The sequence below is a fragment of the Dasypus novemcinctus genome, chromosome 8 (genome assembly GCF_030445035.2).
Source record: "Dasypus novemcinctus isolate mDasNov1 chromosome 8, mDasNov1.1.hap2, whole genome shotgun sequence".
Lineage (NCBI taxonomy): Eukaryota > Metazoa > Chordata > Mammalia > Cingulata > Dasypodidae > Dasypus > Dasypus novemcinctus.
Window position 1 is genome coordinate 102,657,840 of NC_080680.1, and position 15,032 is coordinate 102,672,871.

General features: G+C 50.2%; 1 protein-coding gene across 3 annotated transcripts in view; it reads left to right on the forward strand.

Moving 5' to 3' along the window:
• Positions 1-294: 294 nt before the first annotated feature.
• The window catches only part of ASTN2 (astrotactin 2), a 950,369-nt gene continuing 935,631 nt past the window's right edge, over positions 295-15,032 (forward strand). For all 3 annotated transcript variants that reach the window (XM_058302487.1, XM_058302488.1, XM_058302489.1), the window contains exon 1: positions 295-772. In XM_058302487.1, coding sequence (XP_058158470.1) covers positions 295-772 — 478 coding nt within the window. The remainder of the gene's footprint in view (positions 773-15,032) is intronic.

A 15,032-nucleotide genomic window follows, 5' to 3' on the forward strand; every position in this document is an offset into this window, starting at 1 on the left:
CACGAGGCCGGGCGGAGCCTCCGGAGCTCCCGGGGTCTGCGGGGGGAGCCAGAGAAGAAGGGAGGGCGGCGGGGCCCGGGGAGGAGGTGCGGGGGGGCGGTCCAGGGCCGATCGGGAGGCGGAGCCCGGAGCTGGGGGCTGCTGGCGAGCGGCTCTCTCGGCTCCTTAGCTTCGGCGTCCTGGTTTGCTTCGGCGTCGGCCGCCACCGTTGCCTCCTCTTCCTCCGCCGCCGCCGCCGCCGCCACCAGCGCCGCCGCCGCCGCCGCCGGCCGCAGCACCGCAGCCCCTCCCGCCATGGCCGCCGCCGGCGCCCGGCGCAGCCCCGGCCCCGGCCCCGGCTCGGGGCTCCGGGGGCGGCCGAGGCTCGGCTTCCACCCGGCGCCGCCGCCACCGCTGCTTCTGCTGTTCCTGCTCCTGCTGCCGCCGCCGCCGCTGCTGGCCGGCGCCACCGCCGCCGCCGCCTCGCGGGAGCCCGACAGCCCGTGCCGGCTCAAGACCGTCACCGTGTCCACGCTGCCCGCCCTGCGGGAAAGCGACATCGGCTGGAGCGGCGCCCGGGCCGGAGCCGGGACCGGAGCTGGGACCGGGGCCGGAGCCGCCGCCGCCGCCGCCGCCGCCGCGTCCCCGGGCTCCGGCGGCTTCGCCGGCTCCGCGGGCACCGCGGGCACCACCGCTGAGTCGCGCCTCCTGCTCTTTGTGCGTAGCGAACTGCCGGGGCGCATCGCGGTGCAGGACGACCTGGACAACACGGAGCTGCCGTTCTTCACGCTGGGTAAGACTGGGCGCCGGCACACTCGGGGTCCCAAGGAGCCGTGCGCCCCTAAGTGGGGCCGGATGGGCGGGGGAGCTCTGGGGTCTCCGCTCCGGGCGGCTCCGAGAGGCTTTGGGAGAGGGCAGCTGAGGGGCCCGGAGGGCACACAGGTGGTTGGAGAGCGTGAGGGGCAAGAGGTCCCGGAGAGCGCGCGGCCGGAGCCTAGGGGTGTGCTACCTTCCCGCAGTGGGACCTGTCCGGTCTCACCGTCCAGATGCTTAGCTCTGTCCTGCCCGCCGTGTGCCGGAGCTAGGGGCGAGGGGGCAGTGTCCCACTACCGAGGCAGGTCCCAGTCCAGCGGCCCACTGTTCCCTCCAGGCCCCTGGCCGCCCGCGGTTACCAGCCCCTCGCCCTCTCCTCGGCGTTGTAGCCTCTGCCCTTAGGGACAGATTTTCTAGAGAATCGGAGCGGAGTACTTCGATGTGGAATTTCTCGGCCCCTGAAATCACAGTTCCAGCAGGGACCGAGTAACCTTGGGCTTGTCGTTTTCCCTTTCTGGGCCTCAGTCTTGGACATCGGTGAAGCGGGGTTGGGGAGGACTGAGTGATTTTGGAGGACTGGGATTCTGAGACGAAGGTCTTCACTTTTGGGCTCTGCCCTGCCGCCGTTATCTTCTTCGCCTTGCTGACCTCTCCGAGCCGAGCGCGGGTTTGTCCACGCAGCTCACTCTCTAGGCTAATAATGATGACTCAAAGGCAAGAGAAACGAAGGGGAGAGGAGAAGAATGGGGGTGGGGGGCCCAAACAGAAAAGTTAATCAGAAAGTTCGCCAGCAGCTTGCTGCCTGCTGGTTTCCGGCGCGAATCCCGGAGGAATCGGCCCTTCGGTAAAGCTGTGGGAAGCGCGGCTGATTTTCCACCCGGGTAATTGATGGCTTAATTATCTCGCAGAGCGTTTACAAAAATGTTGTTCCCCCTTAGCTCTCCCGCGCTCGCTGCTCGCTCGCTCTCCCCTCCCCTCCTGGGGGCGCGGGGCAGGATTGGTTGCTCGAGTCTCGCCAACAGCAGCGCCAGGAAGGCGCCTGGGGTTCGCCCTGAGCCTCCGGAGCTCTTCTTCCCCAGGTCCCTGCTTTCGCGGGATCAGGCCCGGGCTTCGCCTGGGGGTAGGAAGATGGGGATGGGAGGGGGGACGGGCTCCCGAGATCGGCCCTGGAGAGGATCTCCGCCGGAGCGCCCAAGGTTAACTCTTTGACTGCCCGAGAAGCCCCATCGTCTGATCAGTAGACCAGACTCCTCTCTCGTGGGAGCGCTCCTATTGCTTGAGGGGTTTTTGTGACCTCCTTTCCCCACCCCCACTTCATGCTGACGGCCTCTGGGGATATGAACGAGCGCGCGGCCCTTTCTCGGTCTGAGCTTGCACCTCGGGGGTTCTGGCCGCTGGGCTCTCCCCGGTAACCTGAGTGTGCTGAGCTTTCCGAGAGGGCGAGGCGGGAAAGAGCCGTGCAGGCTCCCGGGGGACTTCCCCGAGACGGCACATCTGGCGTGCGACGCGCGTACTCACACTCGCACACGCACCACACAAACGTACACACGGGCGCGCACATACAGACGCACAACCCCACAACCCTCCCCACGTGCGGCAGTGGGGCTGCGCATCTCCAGGGAAGTGGAGAGGGCTGGAGGTGGGGTTCCTTAGGGTGCAGAACTAATTTTACGGCCATTTTCAAACCCATCGCGGTCCCTCCACCCTCACTGACCTTCCACCCCGGGTGAAGCCCGAGAGTGGGAATGGCGTTCCTTGGGGGGCAGAAATCCCCCTACATGGACGTTCAAACGACAGGCAAAGAGTCCGGCCTTGGGTGTGGCGTGACCTGGAAGCAGTACCCCAAAGCATTAGAATTCCCCAAGGATGTGGAGCGCTCGGCCCAGCCAGAATAGTTATCACCCCGGAATTGCTGGTGCTGACATTTCCTGCTTCTTTAAACTTTGACTTTCAGGAGGGGATGGGTGCCCAGGACAAGCCGAGTTGAGAGCTGAGTGAGGAGCTGGAAGTCTTGAATTCCTCGGGACCACTGGTAGACAGCCTGAGAGTCTCCTAGGGCCTTCTCTGAGACACCTGCCCCTAAGCCTGGAAACTGGGAACTGCCTGCCTTGGGGTGTGGAGGGCCGTCCTCCTTGGTAAGCACTGAGCCCTTTGGATGCTTACTGGAATTGAGCCCCTGCCTCCTCCTTTCCCCCCAGCGCCCCGGACTGGCAGCCTGAAGCACTCCCGCTGGGATTTGGCTAGCGAGGTAGTCACCAGATGGCCGGGTATAGCAGGAGCTGTGTAGGGAGACGTGGGCTTTTTATTTGTGTTGGTCTCCGACTGTTTGCATGTAAACACCGAGTGCATGAGGAGCTCCAGGAGGGCCAGGCTGGCTAGAAAAGAGGTTGGGGGTGGGGATGATGTCATTTATGGCCATCTCTCTCCCTGGGTCCCAAGGCAGCCTATCTCATCCCCAGATCTTCCAACCAGTCTCCCTTAGCATTTGCCTCCAGAGGGGTGGCCTAGCCTCTCATTACTAGCTTGTTGGTTCAGGGGATTTTAAGATGGTGGTTTCAAGAGCTGACTTGCCAGGGGTGGGGTATGAGTAGCCACCACTAGGAGATGATGATGTTCTGCCAGTACCTCTGGCTGGGTTCTGGTTGGTGGTCCCAGAGTTGGTGCTGGTAAAGTATCCCCTTGGCATTAAGGGAGCAAACAAAGAATTAAAATGTAGCATTCCCATTTGACTCTAACCTGATTGGGGGACCTCAAGGTAATTTTGCACACACTGCTTACCATCCTCACCCACCAAAGTCTTCGCCAGGCCTGGCTCTGCCTCCTGCCATTCTGCTTCTTTTGTTTGAGCTATCTGCTCTCTTATTGGTAATGCCCTGGCTTCTCTCCCTGTCATGATCCAGCTTGCTTTATATAGATGGACGTTCTCCCCAGGTTTCTGTGTCTGGGCTTCTTCTTTTTGAATCTGGGTATAAGTCAATGGCATTGACAAAGTGAAAGTCCTTGAAAATGATCAAAGAATTGTAAAGAGTTATTGAATCCTCAATGTGCTAAGAGCTTTATTGTTGCCTTTTATTATTTAATTCCTATAAAATATATGGGGTAAGTACTACTCTTTTTTTTTTTTAAGATTTATTTATTTATCTCCCCTTCCCCACCCCCACCCCGGTTGTCTGTTCTCTGTGTCTATTTGCTGCGTCTTCTTTGTCCACTTCTGTTGTTGTCAGTTGCACAAGAATCTGTGTTTCTTTTTTTTGTTGTGTCATCTTGTTGTGTCAGCTCTCCGTGTGTGTGGCACCATTCCTGGGCAGGCTGCACTTTCTTTTGCACTGGGTGGCTCTCCTTATGGGGCGCGCTCCTTGAGTGTGGGGCTTCCCTACGCAGGGGACACCCCTGCGTGGCAGGGCACTCTTTGCGCGCATCAGCACTGCGCATGGGCCAGCTCTACACGGGTCAAAGAGGCCCCGGGTTTGAACCACGGACCTCCCATGTGGTAGACAGACACCCTAACCACTGGACCAAGTCCGCTGCCAGCACTACTCTTATTACCACTTTACAGATTAGGAAACATTCTTTGATTGGTCAAGTAACAAGTCCAAGGTCATGCTGTGAGTAAATGGCAGAGCTGGAACTGGAATCCCAGTCTCTGGACATTGGCAATTTGGATAATTGCACAAACTGGCATCCTGAGCCAAATATGCATTGAAGGGCTGGTTTTATGTCTGATGGTACAGTACTGGATCCTATAGGGTGATGCAACAATCATCACCATGATGAGAACCTTTCTTCAAAGGGAATTCAGCTACACTGGTGAGCTGAAGTGTGAGAGTGTGAAAGTAAGGCATGAGCCATATGACATCTGATGACACTGCCACCTCATAATTCCATGAGTGGTGAAGAAGAAGAGGGAACTCATGTCAATAGACTTGGACAAGGCTGGGAACACTTTCTGGCTAGGAAAGAATCTGAGCTAGGCCTTGAAAGATGGGCTGGTTTTTAATCTACAGAAAGAAAGGATGTTGAATGCTAAAATGTAGCTTGGGAACTTAATGTTGGTTAGGATCTGGAAATCTTAGCTCTGGCTCACTGTGACCTTGAAGAAGTCATTTATCTTCCCCAGAGCTTCACTTCTTTGTGCTTCAATTCTTTGTGGTATGTGTGCATAGGTGAGCCCTGAAATAATCTTTGGTATAAAAATTTTATGAACTTGTAGTGCCCTGACCTACTCCATGACTCTGATTAGCTTTTCTTGCGTTTTGTCATCTGTTTTCCTCTGTCTGTGACATGGGGGTATTGGGTGGGAGGGGTGGGGATGTGGGGCAGACTAAAAAGAAAGAACTTGAGCAGGAGCAACTTGTAGCACGGGGCTTCGGAGGTGAACCCATGCATCATTCAGTCCTCATCTACCCCGGGCAGCCCCAGAGTCTGCTGGTGGATTTAGCTTTCATGTCCACAGGTAGAGAAATGTCATCCTTCTTCTGGAGCTTGATTGTGGCCTGAAAAGACTGTTTCCCATCACCCTTTATTCAGCAAAAACAACAACCAAAAAAAAACCGAGGGTATGGGGGGGATTAAAATTGAGTAACCTCTTACTGTCTTGACATTTCTTAGTGATTTGTTTCATCACGTAAATCAGGCTGGTGAGGAGTGTGCTCTGTATTTAGAAGATGGAGTGTGAAGAAGGAAAGACATCCAGAAATGTGTCTTTAAGTGCAACCACATGAATAGGTCTGGCAGTGACCTGATCTGTCCCAAATGGAAGAGAAACATACAATCTGAAATGACAACTTAGTTAGGTCCATACAATTTCCTTAAAATAAGGACCCAAATGGATACCCAAAGAGAAAAGTCACTTGGAGGAGTGAGGAGCCAGGCTCCAGAGCAGAAGGGCTGCTAGGGCCAGGAGGCTTAGCTGAAGAAGGGAAGTCCATGAATGGCTGGAAAAGCTTCCTTCAAAAGTCAACCCAGAATAAGGAACATGTTAGGTTTTTTTTTCTGTCTCTCTCCTTTCTTTTTTTTTTTTTAATGTTACATTCAAAAAATATGAGGTCCCCATATATCCCCCACCTCCCTCCCCCCGTTCCTCCCCCCATAACAACAATCTCCTCAATCATCATGAGACATTCATTGCATTTGGTGAATACATCTCTGAGCACCGCTGCACCCCATGGTCAGTGGTCCACATCATAGCCCACACTCTCCCACAGTCCACCCAGTGGGCCAAGGAACATGTTTTTTAGTGTGTCTGGTTCTAAGGGACGTTAAAATGTACAAACACTAAGGGAGTGTCCCCTGGAGCTGTCCAGGAATCAAATGTGCTGATCCCTAATGTAGAACTGGTAGAATTCACCTCCAAGGAAGTGTTCAAGCAGATTCTATACATCTACTTGACAGGCATTTGGAGAAAGAATCCAGGCACTGAGAGACATTTGCTCCCTATGCCCTTTTTGGCTTCTGGTTTGGTTGTGAAGGTTGACACCCTTTATTTGGAGGAAGGAAGGATGGTTGCAAATGGTTGTAAGCTGTGTCTTCTGTAGAGATTGATTGAAATCAACTCCAGTCTTCTTTTTTTTTATGTGTGTGAGAGGGAGATACTGGGATGGAAGAGAGGGAGAATTTGATGTCTTCAAGCAAAGCTACTTTGAAAAAAAGTTTATGTCTTTCCTTATTTGGGGTACAGGGTCTCTTAGCACTAAAGAGTGCATTTGGGTGGATCTTAGACCTCAAGCTCCATCCTGCTGTGGTTTCCTGATTTGGGGACCTTGTAAATAAGACCCCTAAGGTAGGTGCCTTCAATGATCTCTGATATGAGTCTTCTTCCCTTTCCTATTCTCTTCTCCCTTCCGCCATCCTCTTCCTTACCTCTTTGCCAGTTCAAATCTGATGGAACCTACTTCATGCTCCCATAGGGCAGAGAGAAATGTGTTGACTGCCTGCAGAAAGCACTCTGTTGCTGAGAGAGTAATGGAACAGGAAGAGAGGGGGATTCATTTCAGCTGTTAAGACTCAAATTTGGTCAAGGACCCCTGGTATGTTTCCAGAGCTCACTGTCACCAGTAAGACAGCAGGGCTCTATAAGCTTTGGTGTGACCCACAGCCCAATCATTTTCCTGAACTGGGACCTCAGGTCACAAGAGGATTTTATACTTTTAATTTACCATGAGTTGTAGCAATAGGTTTGACCAGACCTCTGTCAGGCAAAGCCTTCTGACTCTCACCTCCTTGCTCTGTTGTAAACTAGGCCTTGGCTACTTTAGGATAATGTGAACACATGTACTAGAGGGAAGGAAGGATGGAGATTGACAGTCAACTCTTTGGGTAGTAGTAATGAAAACTATTACTATGACCATCAGCTTTGATGGACTCACAGCAGTACAAACTCTGGGAGCTCAGTGAGTCTACCCCTTTGTATTAGTCAGCCAAAGGGGTGCTGATGCAAAATACCAGAAATTGGTTGGTTTTTACAATGGGTATTAATTTGGGGTAGGAGCTTACCAGATAACAGGCCACAAAGCATAAGTTATTTCCCTCACCAAAGCCTATTTTAACATGTTGGAGCAAGAGGGCTGCTGACATCTGCGAGGGTTCAGGCTTCCTGGGTTCCTCCCTTCCAGGGTCTTGCTTCTCTCTGGGTTCAGGATTCCTTTCTTCCTGGGGCTGGCTTCTATTCCCTCTATGTGCTCACTTCCTGGGTCTCCAACTTAAGGGTTCAGCATCAAACTCCAACATCAAAACTCCAATATCAGAAACCCTCCAACTCTGTCCTTTGCCATGCCTTTTATCTGTGAGTCCCCACCCACCAAGGAGATTTAGTGGCCCTAATGACATGGCCCAATCAAAGGCCTAATCATAACTTAATCATGCCCAGGTACAGACCAGATTGCAAACATAATCCAATATCTATTTTTGGAATTCGTAACCATATCAAACTGCTATACCTCTCTTTTATATAAGGTAACATTGAGTGAAGGGAAGAACCTACCCAAGGCCACAGAGGTCTCATTCCATCCACCCCTCTTTCTTTCACACTGCTGTACCTCTCACACCACACCCTGGGTTTAAATACATTTTATTTTTTTGTTTTTATTTTTTTAAAAGATTTATTTATTTAATTCCCCTCCTCCCCCGGTTGTCTGTTCTGGATGTCTATTTGCTGCGTCTTGTTTCTTTGTCCGCTTCTGTTGTTGTCAGCAGCACGGGAAGTGTGGGCGGTGCCATTCCTGGGCAGGCTGCACTTTCTTTCACGCTGGGCGGCTCTCCTCACGGGCACACTCCTTGCGCGTGGGGCTCCCCTATGCGGGGGACACCCTTGCGTGGGGCAGCACTCCTTGCGCGCATCAGCACTGCGCGTGGACCAGCTCCACACGGGTCAAGGAGGCCCGGGGTTTGAACATGGACCTCCCATGTGGTAGACGGACGCCCTAACCACTGGGCCAAGTCCGTTTCCCTAAATACATTTTAGTGTCTGCAGCTAGTTGAACATTATAAACTTCTCCTTCTGGCTTCTTCCACCTCTTCCCCCCCAGATCTAAGAAAATTCTCCCTAGGGAAATTGAATTTGTTCTGCTACCCAAGTATCTAGCTGGTAGACTCCAAATTCTCCTGAGAATCTGAGCTGACAGGATTTGTTCTGGGGGAGGAATGAGCCTCATTGCCTTTCCTTCTAGCTGCTTTTGGGGGTGAGTGGAAGACGGCTGTTCTTTTAAAGGAAAGTAAAGAAAGGGTCAGGTTTAATCCTGGCATGGAGCAACATTAGGGAGCTGCTTCCTTAGCAGAGCTGATACTTTCCCAAGTTCTCATACTGACCAGCTAGTGGCAACAGAAGATTAACTATAGTGAGAGAGTGCTGGTTTTCCCTCCTTCCAGTGGAGCTTGCAGCCACTCTGCCCGGAAAGGAGGTAGGCAGCAGTGCTTGGCAGGACTTGCTCTATTCTCCATCACTAGCTCTCTCCTCCCACTGATTTTTCTCCACCCTCTAATTCTTTTGGACACCAGCCTTGATGGAGACCTCGCTTTCTGATTGGGGTGTGGGGTGTGTGGGGGGGTGGTGACTGACAATGGAAGATTCAGGATTAGAACAGGCATAGCTTCCTTATCAGCACACTAAGAACATGCAAGTAGCCCAGTCTGTGAGTCAAAAAATTAATAAGGGAAGCGGATATGGCTCAACCGATAGAGGATCCACCTACCATATGGAGGGTGCGGGGTTAGATCCCCAGGGCCTCCTGACCTGTTTGGTGAGCTGGCCCACACACAGTGTTGCCATGTGCAAGGAGTGCCGTGCCATGCAGGGGTGTCCCCCACGTAGGGGTGCCCCATGCACAACGAGTGTGCCCCACAAGGATAGCCACCCCATGTGAAAAAAGCGCAACCTGCCCAGGAGTGGCGCCGCACACATGGAGAGCTGATGAAGGAAGATGATGCAACAAAAAAGAGATGCAGTTTCCTGGTGCCACCTTGACAATGCAAGTGGTCACAGAAGAACACGCAGCGAATGGACACAGAGAGCAGACAATGGGGGAAAGGGAGAGAAATAAATAAAATAAATCTTAAAAAAAAATTGACAAGGGTGCTGTGTGTTAACAAACTCCTAGGAATTTAACCACGAGGAGGAACAGCTTCTCCCATCTCCATTGCCACAGTCCCTGGTGGGTGCAGGCCTCCTCAAACACTGTTCTTTACTACACTTTCAACAGGCAGGCTCACTGGTCTGCTGCCTCTAGTCTGATCCTTTCTAATCTATCCCATACTTGCAGACAGAGTCATTTTGTTAAAAGCCCAAATCTGATAGTGGCTGTTCTCTCCTAAACCACTTCACTGGCTGTGCAGAGATCTTAGGATGAAGTTTAAGCTCCTTATTGTGGTATATAGGATCTATGACCAAGCTCTTTCCATTATTGCCCCACCAGTCTCTGGGAAAATTCCTTCTTGTCTTTCAAGACTGAATCTCCGTGTCACCTTATCTTTCAATCCTTTCCTGCCCTCCTCACATTGGAGATGCGCCCTCTGGGCCTTGACACCCAGTAGCATATAAAGGTCACAATGTATATAGCAATATAGCAGTATCTGTCTGCTGGAGAAATATGACGTGCCTCAAAGTGCCTGGCACACTGTTTTAGGCACTTACAGTACTTCAGAGAACAAGACAAAGAACCCTGCGTTAGAGTGCTTATATCCATGTGAGTGTGTTTGTAGTGGGGAGAGGACAATGACAATAGCATAATGAATAAATTACATAGTATGTGGAGGTGATACATTCTATGGAAAAGTGAAAAAATTAAACAGAAAGGAGAATCAGGATATTAGGAGTGTTGAGATGAGATGGGTTATAATATTAAATAGGGTAGACTGAGAGGACCTTATTGAGAAAGTAAGATTGGAAGAGAGACTTGAAGGAGAAGGACTTAGGCAAGAAGACATCTAGGAGAGGAGCACCCCAGGCAGAGACCCTGAGTCAGGAGATTGCCTGGAGTGTTCAGGGGAAAGCAAGAAGGCCAGTGTGGCTGGAATAGAGTGAGCGAGTGGGAAAGTCAGGCAGGAGGTCATAGAGGAAAAGAGGAGCTGAGTCACAGAGGGCCATACAAGGTGTTGTCAGAATTTTAATTTTTAAAAACTCTAAGTGAAATGGAGAGCCATGAAGGATTTTAAGCAGAAGAGTGCCAAGATCTGATTTAGGTGTCAAAGGATTGTTAGGTTGCTCTATTGAGAATAGAATATAGGGTAGCAAAGATGGGAGCAGGGAGACCTGTAGAGCGCTGTTCAAGTGGGGGCTAATGGTGGCCTGGAGTGGAGTGGGAGAGCTCATCATGGTAATTTGCTTCCTCGTCTGTCCCACGCTACTTAACTATGACCTCTTAGTTTTCTAGGGCTGCTCTGACAGATACCACACAATGGGTTGGCTTAAACAGTGGGACTTTATAGTCTCATGGTTTTGGAGGTGAGAAGTCCAAAATCAAGGTATCAGCCGGCCATGCTTTCTCCAAAGCCTGTGGTGTTTTGGTAATGGCAGACCTTTATCACATGGTGATGTCTCTCTCTGGCTTCTCCTGCTTCTGGCTTCTTTTATTCTACTACCTTCTGTGTCTGAATTTTCTTTGCTTAATGGGACTGCACTTAGAAGGATTAAGATCCACCCTGGTTCGATTTGGCTTTCTTTAAATAGGATCTTTGAAGTTCCTATTCACAACTGAATTTACACCTTAACTAATAATGTCCCAAAGGTCCCATTAACAAATGGGTTCCTACTCATAGGAACACAGATTAACGCTTGAACATGTCTTTTGTGGGTTACATGATTCAATCCCCAACAAAGTCCTTAAGGCAGGGGGCATCCTTCATTAATTTCTGGGGCTTCAGTGACCCATGCTCTCTTGGCATACCACAGGTGATCAGGAGATTTTAGAAAACTAGCTTTGCCATTTCTCATCCCATTAACCATTCTGGAAAAAACCACAGAAGTGTTGACATTGCATTTATCCATTAAGGTGTAGCTCAATTGCCACCTCTTCCATTAAAAACTTCCCTCTTCTGAGCTCCTATAGCATTTCTTCTACCTCCTAACTATTCTGTTCTTTTTGTAGGGTGGGTACTGAGCCCAGTTTGATTTGACTGGAGGAAAGAGGTTTGGGTTTGGGTTTGGGGAGGCCTTACCTTGAAAAGCTCACAAGCACCTTCTTTGTTTTTTAGTTTTTTTAGGTACTGGGGACAGAGGAATGAAACTAGGACCTTATATGTGGGAAGCCGGCACTCAACCACTGAGCCACATCAGCTTCCCTGAATTGGTTTTCTCATTAGTTTTGCCTGTTATTTGTTGTGTTCTTTTAGGATGCACCAGGAACCAAACCCACGATATGTGGGAGGCAGGTACCCAACTGCTCAAGCCACATCTACTTCTGATAGAAGCACTTTTAACTCTGGGAAACAGGAAGGCATTGAAAGTTTGGAGGAGATGATACACTGTGGTTCTGAGAACATAAAGAATTTAGTACATTACCTAAATGAAGGCCTTCTATGTAAAGATGGGTAAATCAAGGTCATGATAGAAAGTCAGTGGTAGAACAGGCATCAAATTCCAGATCTATTGACTTTCAGACTAATGTGTCTTCCTCCCATCTTAGAGAGGGGCAACCAGGCAGCTGTGGGTTGAGGGAGCTGGCATTCTGGAGGCATAAGGGAACTGACTTCTATCATCCTGGCCTAAGACAAGCTATGAAAATAACTGCCACTTATTGAACATCTATTATGTCCCAGGTCTGTGCTGGCACATCTCTTATCTCATGTCATCCTTACCACAACACTGAGAGGTAGATATGATTCAACCCTTGTTATAGGTTAGCAGTGAGGCTCAGAGAAGTAAGGGAACATACCCACGATCACATGGCCATTGTACAGGTGAGTAGCGTTCAAACCAGCATCTGCTTGGTTCAAGAGCTTTGCTTTCTCTGCCTGGCATGTGTTGCATTGAACTAGAAGACCCTTGGGTTTTCATCTCTTTGGCAACCTCTTTTTTTTTTTTTTAAGATTTATTTATTTCTCTCCCCTTCTCCCCCCCCACCCCAGTTTTCTGTTCTCTGTGTCCATTTGCTTCCTCCTCTTCTTTATCCTCTTCTGTTGTTGTGTCTCTTTTTGTTGCATCATCTTGCTGCATCAGCGCTCTGTGTAGGTGCCATTCCTGGGCAGGTTGCACTCTCTTTCATGCTGGGTGGCTCTCCTTACGGGGTGCACTCCTTGCACTTGGGGCTTCCCTACGCGGGGGACACCCCTGCGTGGCAGGGCACTCCTTGCGCACATCAGCACTGAGCATGGGCCAGCCCCACACGGGTCAAGGAGGCCCGGGGTTTGAACCGTGGACCTCCCATGTGGTAGACGGATGCCCTAACCACTGGGCTAAGTCTGCGTCCCCTCTTTTACTTCTTATCTCTTCCTTTTATTATTACCAAGAAGCTACAGACATTTCTTAAATAGGAACTTCAGATGTGAGAGCCTCAGGGGCCCAAGGGAATGAACACCTTGCTTCTGTTCTACCAGGAGCCAACTCAGCATCTCCCAAGGCTCTGTCATCTTGCTTCTTGCTGGATTGCCAAGAAAGCACACGTCTTGTCTCATTGTCTCTAGACACTCCTTGGTGTCCCTGACTCTACTTGACAAAGTAAATTCCTGTGTTCTGTGCTCCCTCCCTCCCTTCATTCTTCCCTTTCTTCCTTTCTTCTTCTCTCCTTCCCACCCTCCCAACCTTCACTTCTTTCCTCCCAACACTCAGAGAGTCCCCACCTTGTTCTAGGCATAGTGTTATATTAGGGGACCTGTGGTCTAGGCCTTCGAGGAATTTATATAAACTCTATGTCCTCATTTTACAAGTTGCCAGGGCATCTGATGTCGGAGATAAAGGCCCTGTTTGGCTATGTGTACTTTCTTGTCACTCCTCTGCTCAACCCTAAGTAAAATATCCTGCGTTCCCACCTGGAACATGGGATTTATATTAAATCATCTATATATATAGGAACTATATCATCTACATATATAGCATCTATAGCATATCATTTATATATGGCATCTATATAGTATCACCTATATTGATATGGCATCTATATTATACCATCTTTATAAATGATCTATATATACTATCTATATAGATGGCATATATATTATAATAATGTTGTAATAGTCCAAATGAAGTGTTTACTTTTTCCTAAGTTATCAAAACTAGGTAAAATAATGCCTTTCACCTAGAAAAGCAAAGTCCGTAGCCCTGCCCCACTGACTTGGGTCGGGTGGGGATTAGTCCTCTGGAGTGCAAAGGTGCACCAGCTCTCAGAACCCAGAACCCTGGAATCGAATCCTGGATACACTACGTCTTAACTGTGAATTTTGGTATGCCACCTCACCAAACCTGTTTGCCCATCAGTAAGGTAAAGCTTGCCTAATAATCCCTCCTTGGGTTGCTGTGATAATTATTTTTGGAGAGCCCTCCAGAAAGCAAATTTTAGTCAGTTCCTGGCACTGTACTCAGTTTTTACTTACACTAAGCCATATGATCCTTATGGAGAGAGTGTGTGCAAAGCACCTAGCACAGTCTGGCATGCAGTTATGCTTCTTGCCTTTTAGCCACCTGGAATCCTTTTTTGGGAGAAGGAGGGGCTATGCATAAATAATGCATGTGAATTTCTTTCCCCTCCCCCTCTTTTCACTCCAGCATGCTCTGCTTGCCTCCCTCTTCCCCCCTCTAGCAAGGGAAAAAAGGATGAAATTGACCATTGATCTCTGCTAGTTCTCCAGGAGCTGGGGGAAGGGGGGATTCTGGGGTTGTCTGAGGACAGTTTGGACAGAGACGCTCTTAGAGTCTGAGTCTAAGGCAGGTGGGTGTTGGGGGAGGCAGGCGGAGCAGAATCCTCTCCCTTCTGGTGGCGGCTGGCTGACAAAGCCTTGCTCTCATGCACCCAGGGAAGTCACGAGAGGCTTTGCAAGCAGCCGAAAAGGGAAGGAACATTTCCATTAGCGGAATCAGCAGTAAAGAGATTTCCAGTCACAGTAATAGCTGCATTTGGGGGGAATCATTTCAGTGGTAGCTGTGGGTGGAAGAGCAAAGCGGGCAGGGTGGCAAGGAAAGGCATAAGAGACTTCTGGTCTACTTGTGTTCCCAAAGAGAACCAAGTGCCAGACAGCAGAGTGACAATTCAGGAATGGGGCTGGTCGTTTGACAGCCTGGATCCCCTACTTGCCTCCATATTAAGTAGTCCGTGTGGGAGGCTGCACATTTATTCTTTACTGCGTTTGTCCTGATTACCTGGATTACTCTTGTGCAAGATTTTCAGAGCCAGCAGCAACATCCTAGGATCCTGGGATCTGTAGGTGGAGAGCGCCCACATTATTTAGCTCAATCTTTCCCAAAGGAAATCACCTTGGAGTCCAGATTCTCTTCCCCAGACCTGCTGAGACACTCAAGGAGTGGCCTGGGAATCCATACCTTGACAAGGGTACTGACCTTGTGGCATGTCCCTGGAGGTCTCTGTGACATGCCCCTTGCTTCCTGACGTTCCTTCTCTCATTCCATGCTCTAGCTTACTGGATGGCTTGCAGATCTCTGAGACCACTATGCACATTCCCACCCCCAGAATGGGAACGCTGTTTTCTCTAATTCCATGCTTTCCCCCTTGACCCGGTTCACCTGGCCAGTGCTTACTTAGCTCAGCTATTGCCACTTGTAAATGCCCAGAGCCCCTTGGGAATGTTGCTGGAGTTAGTAG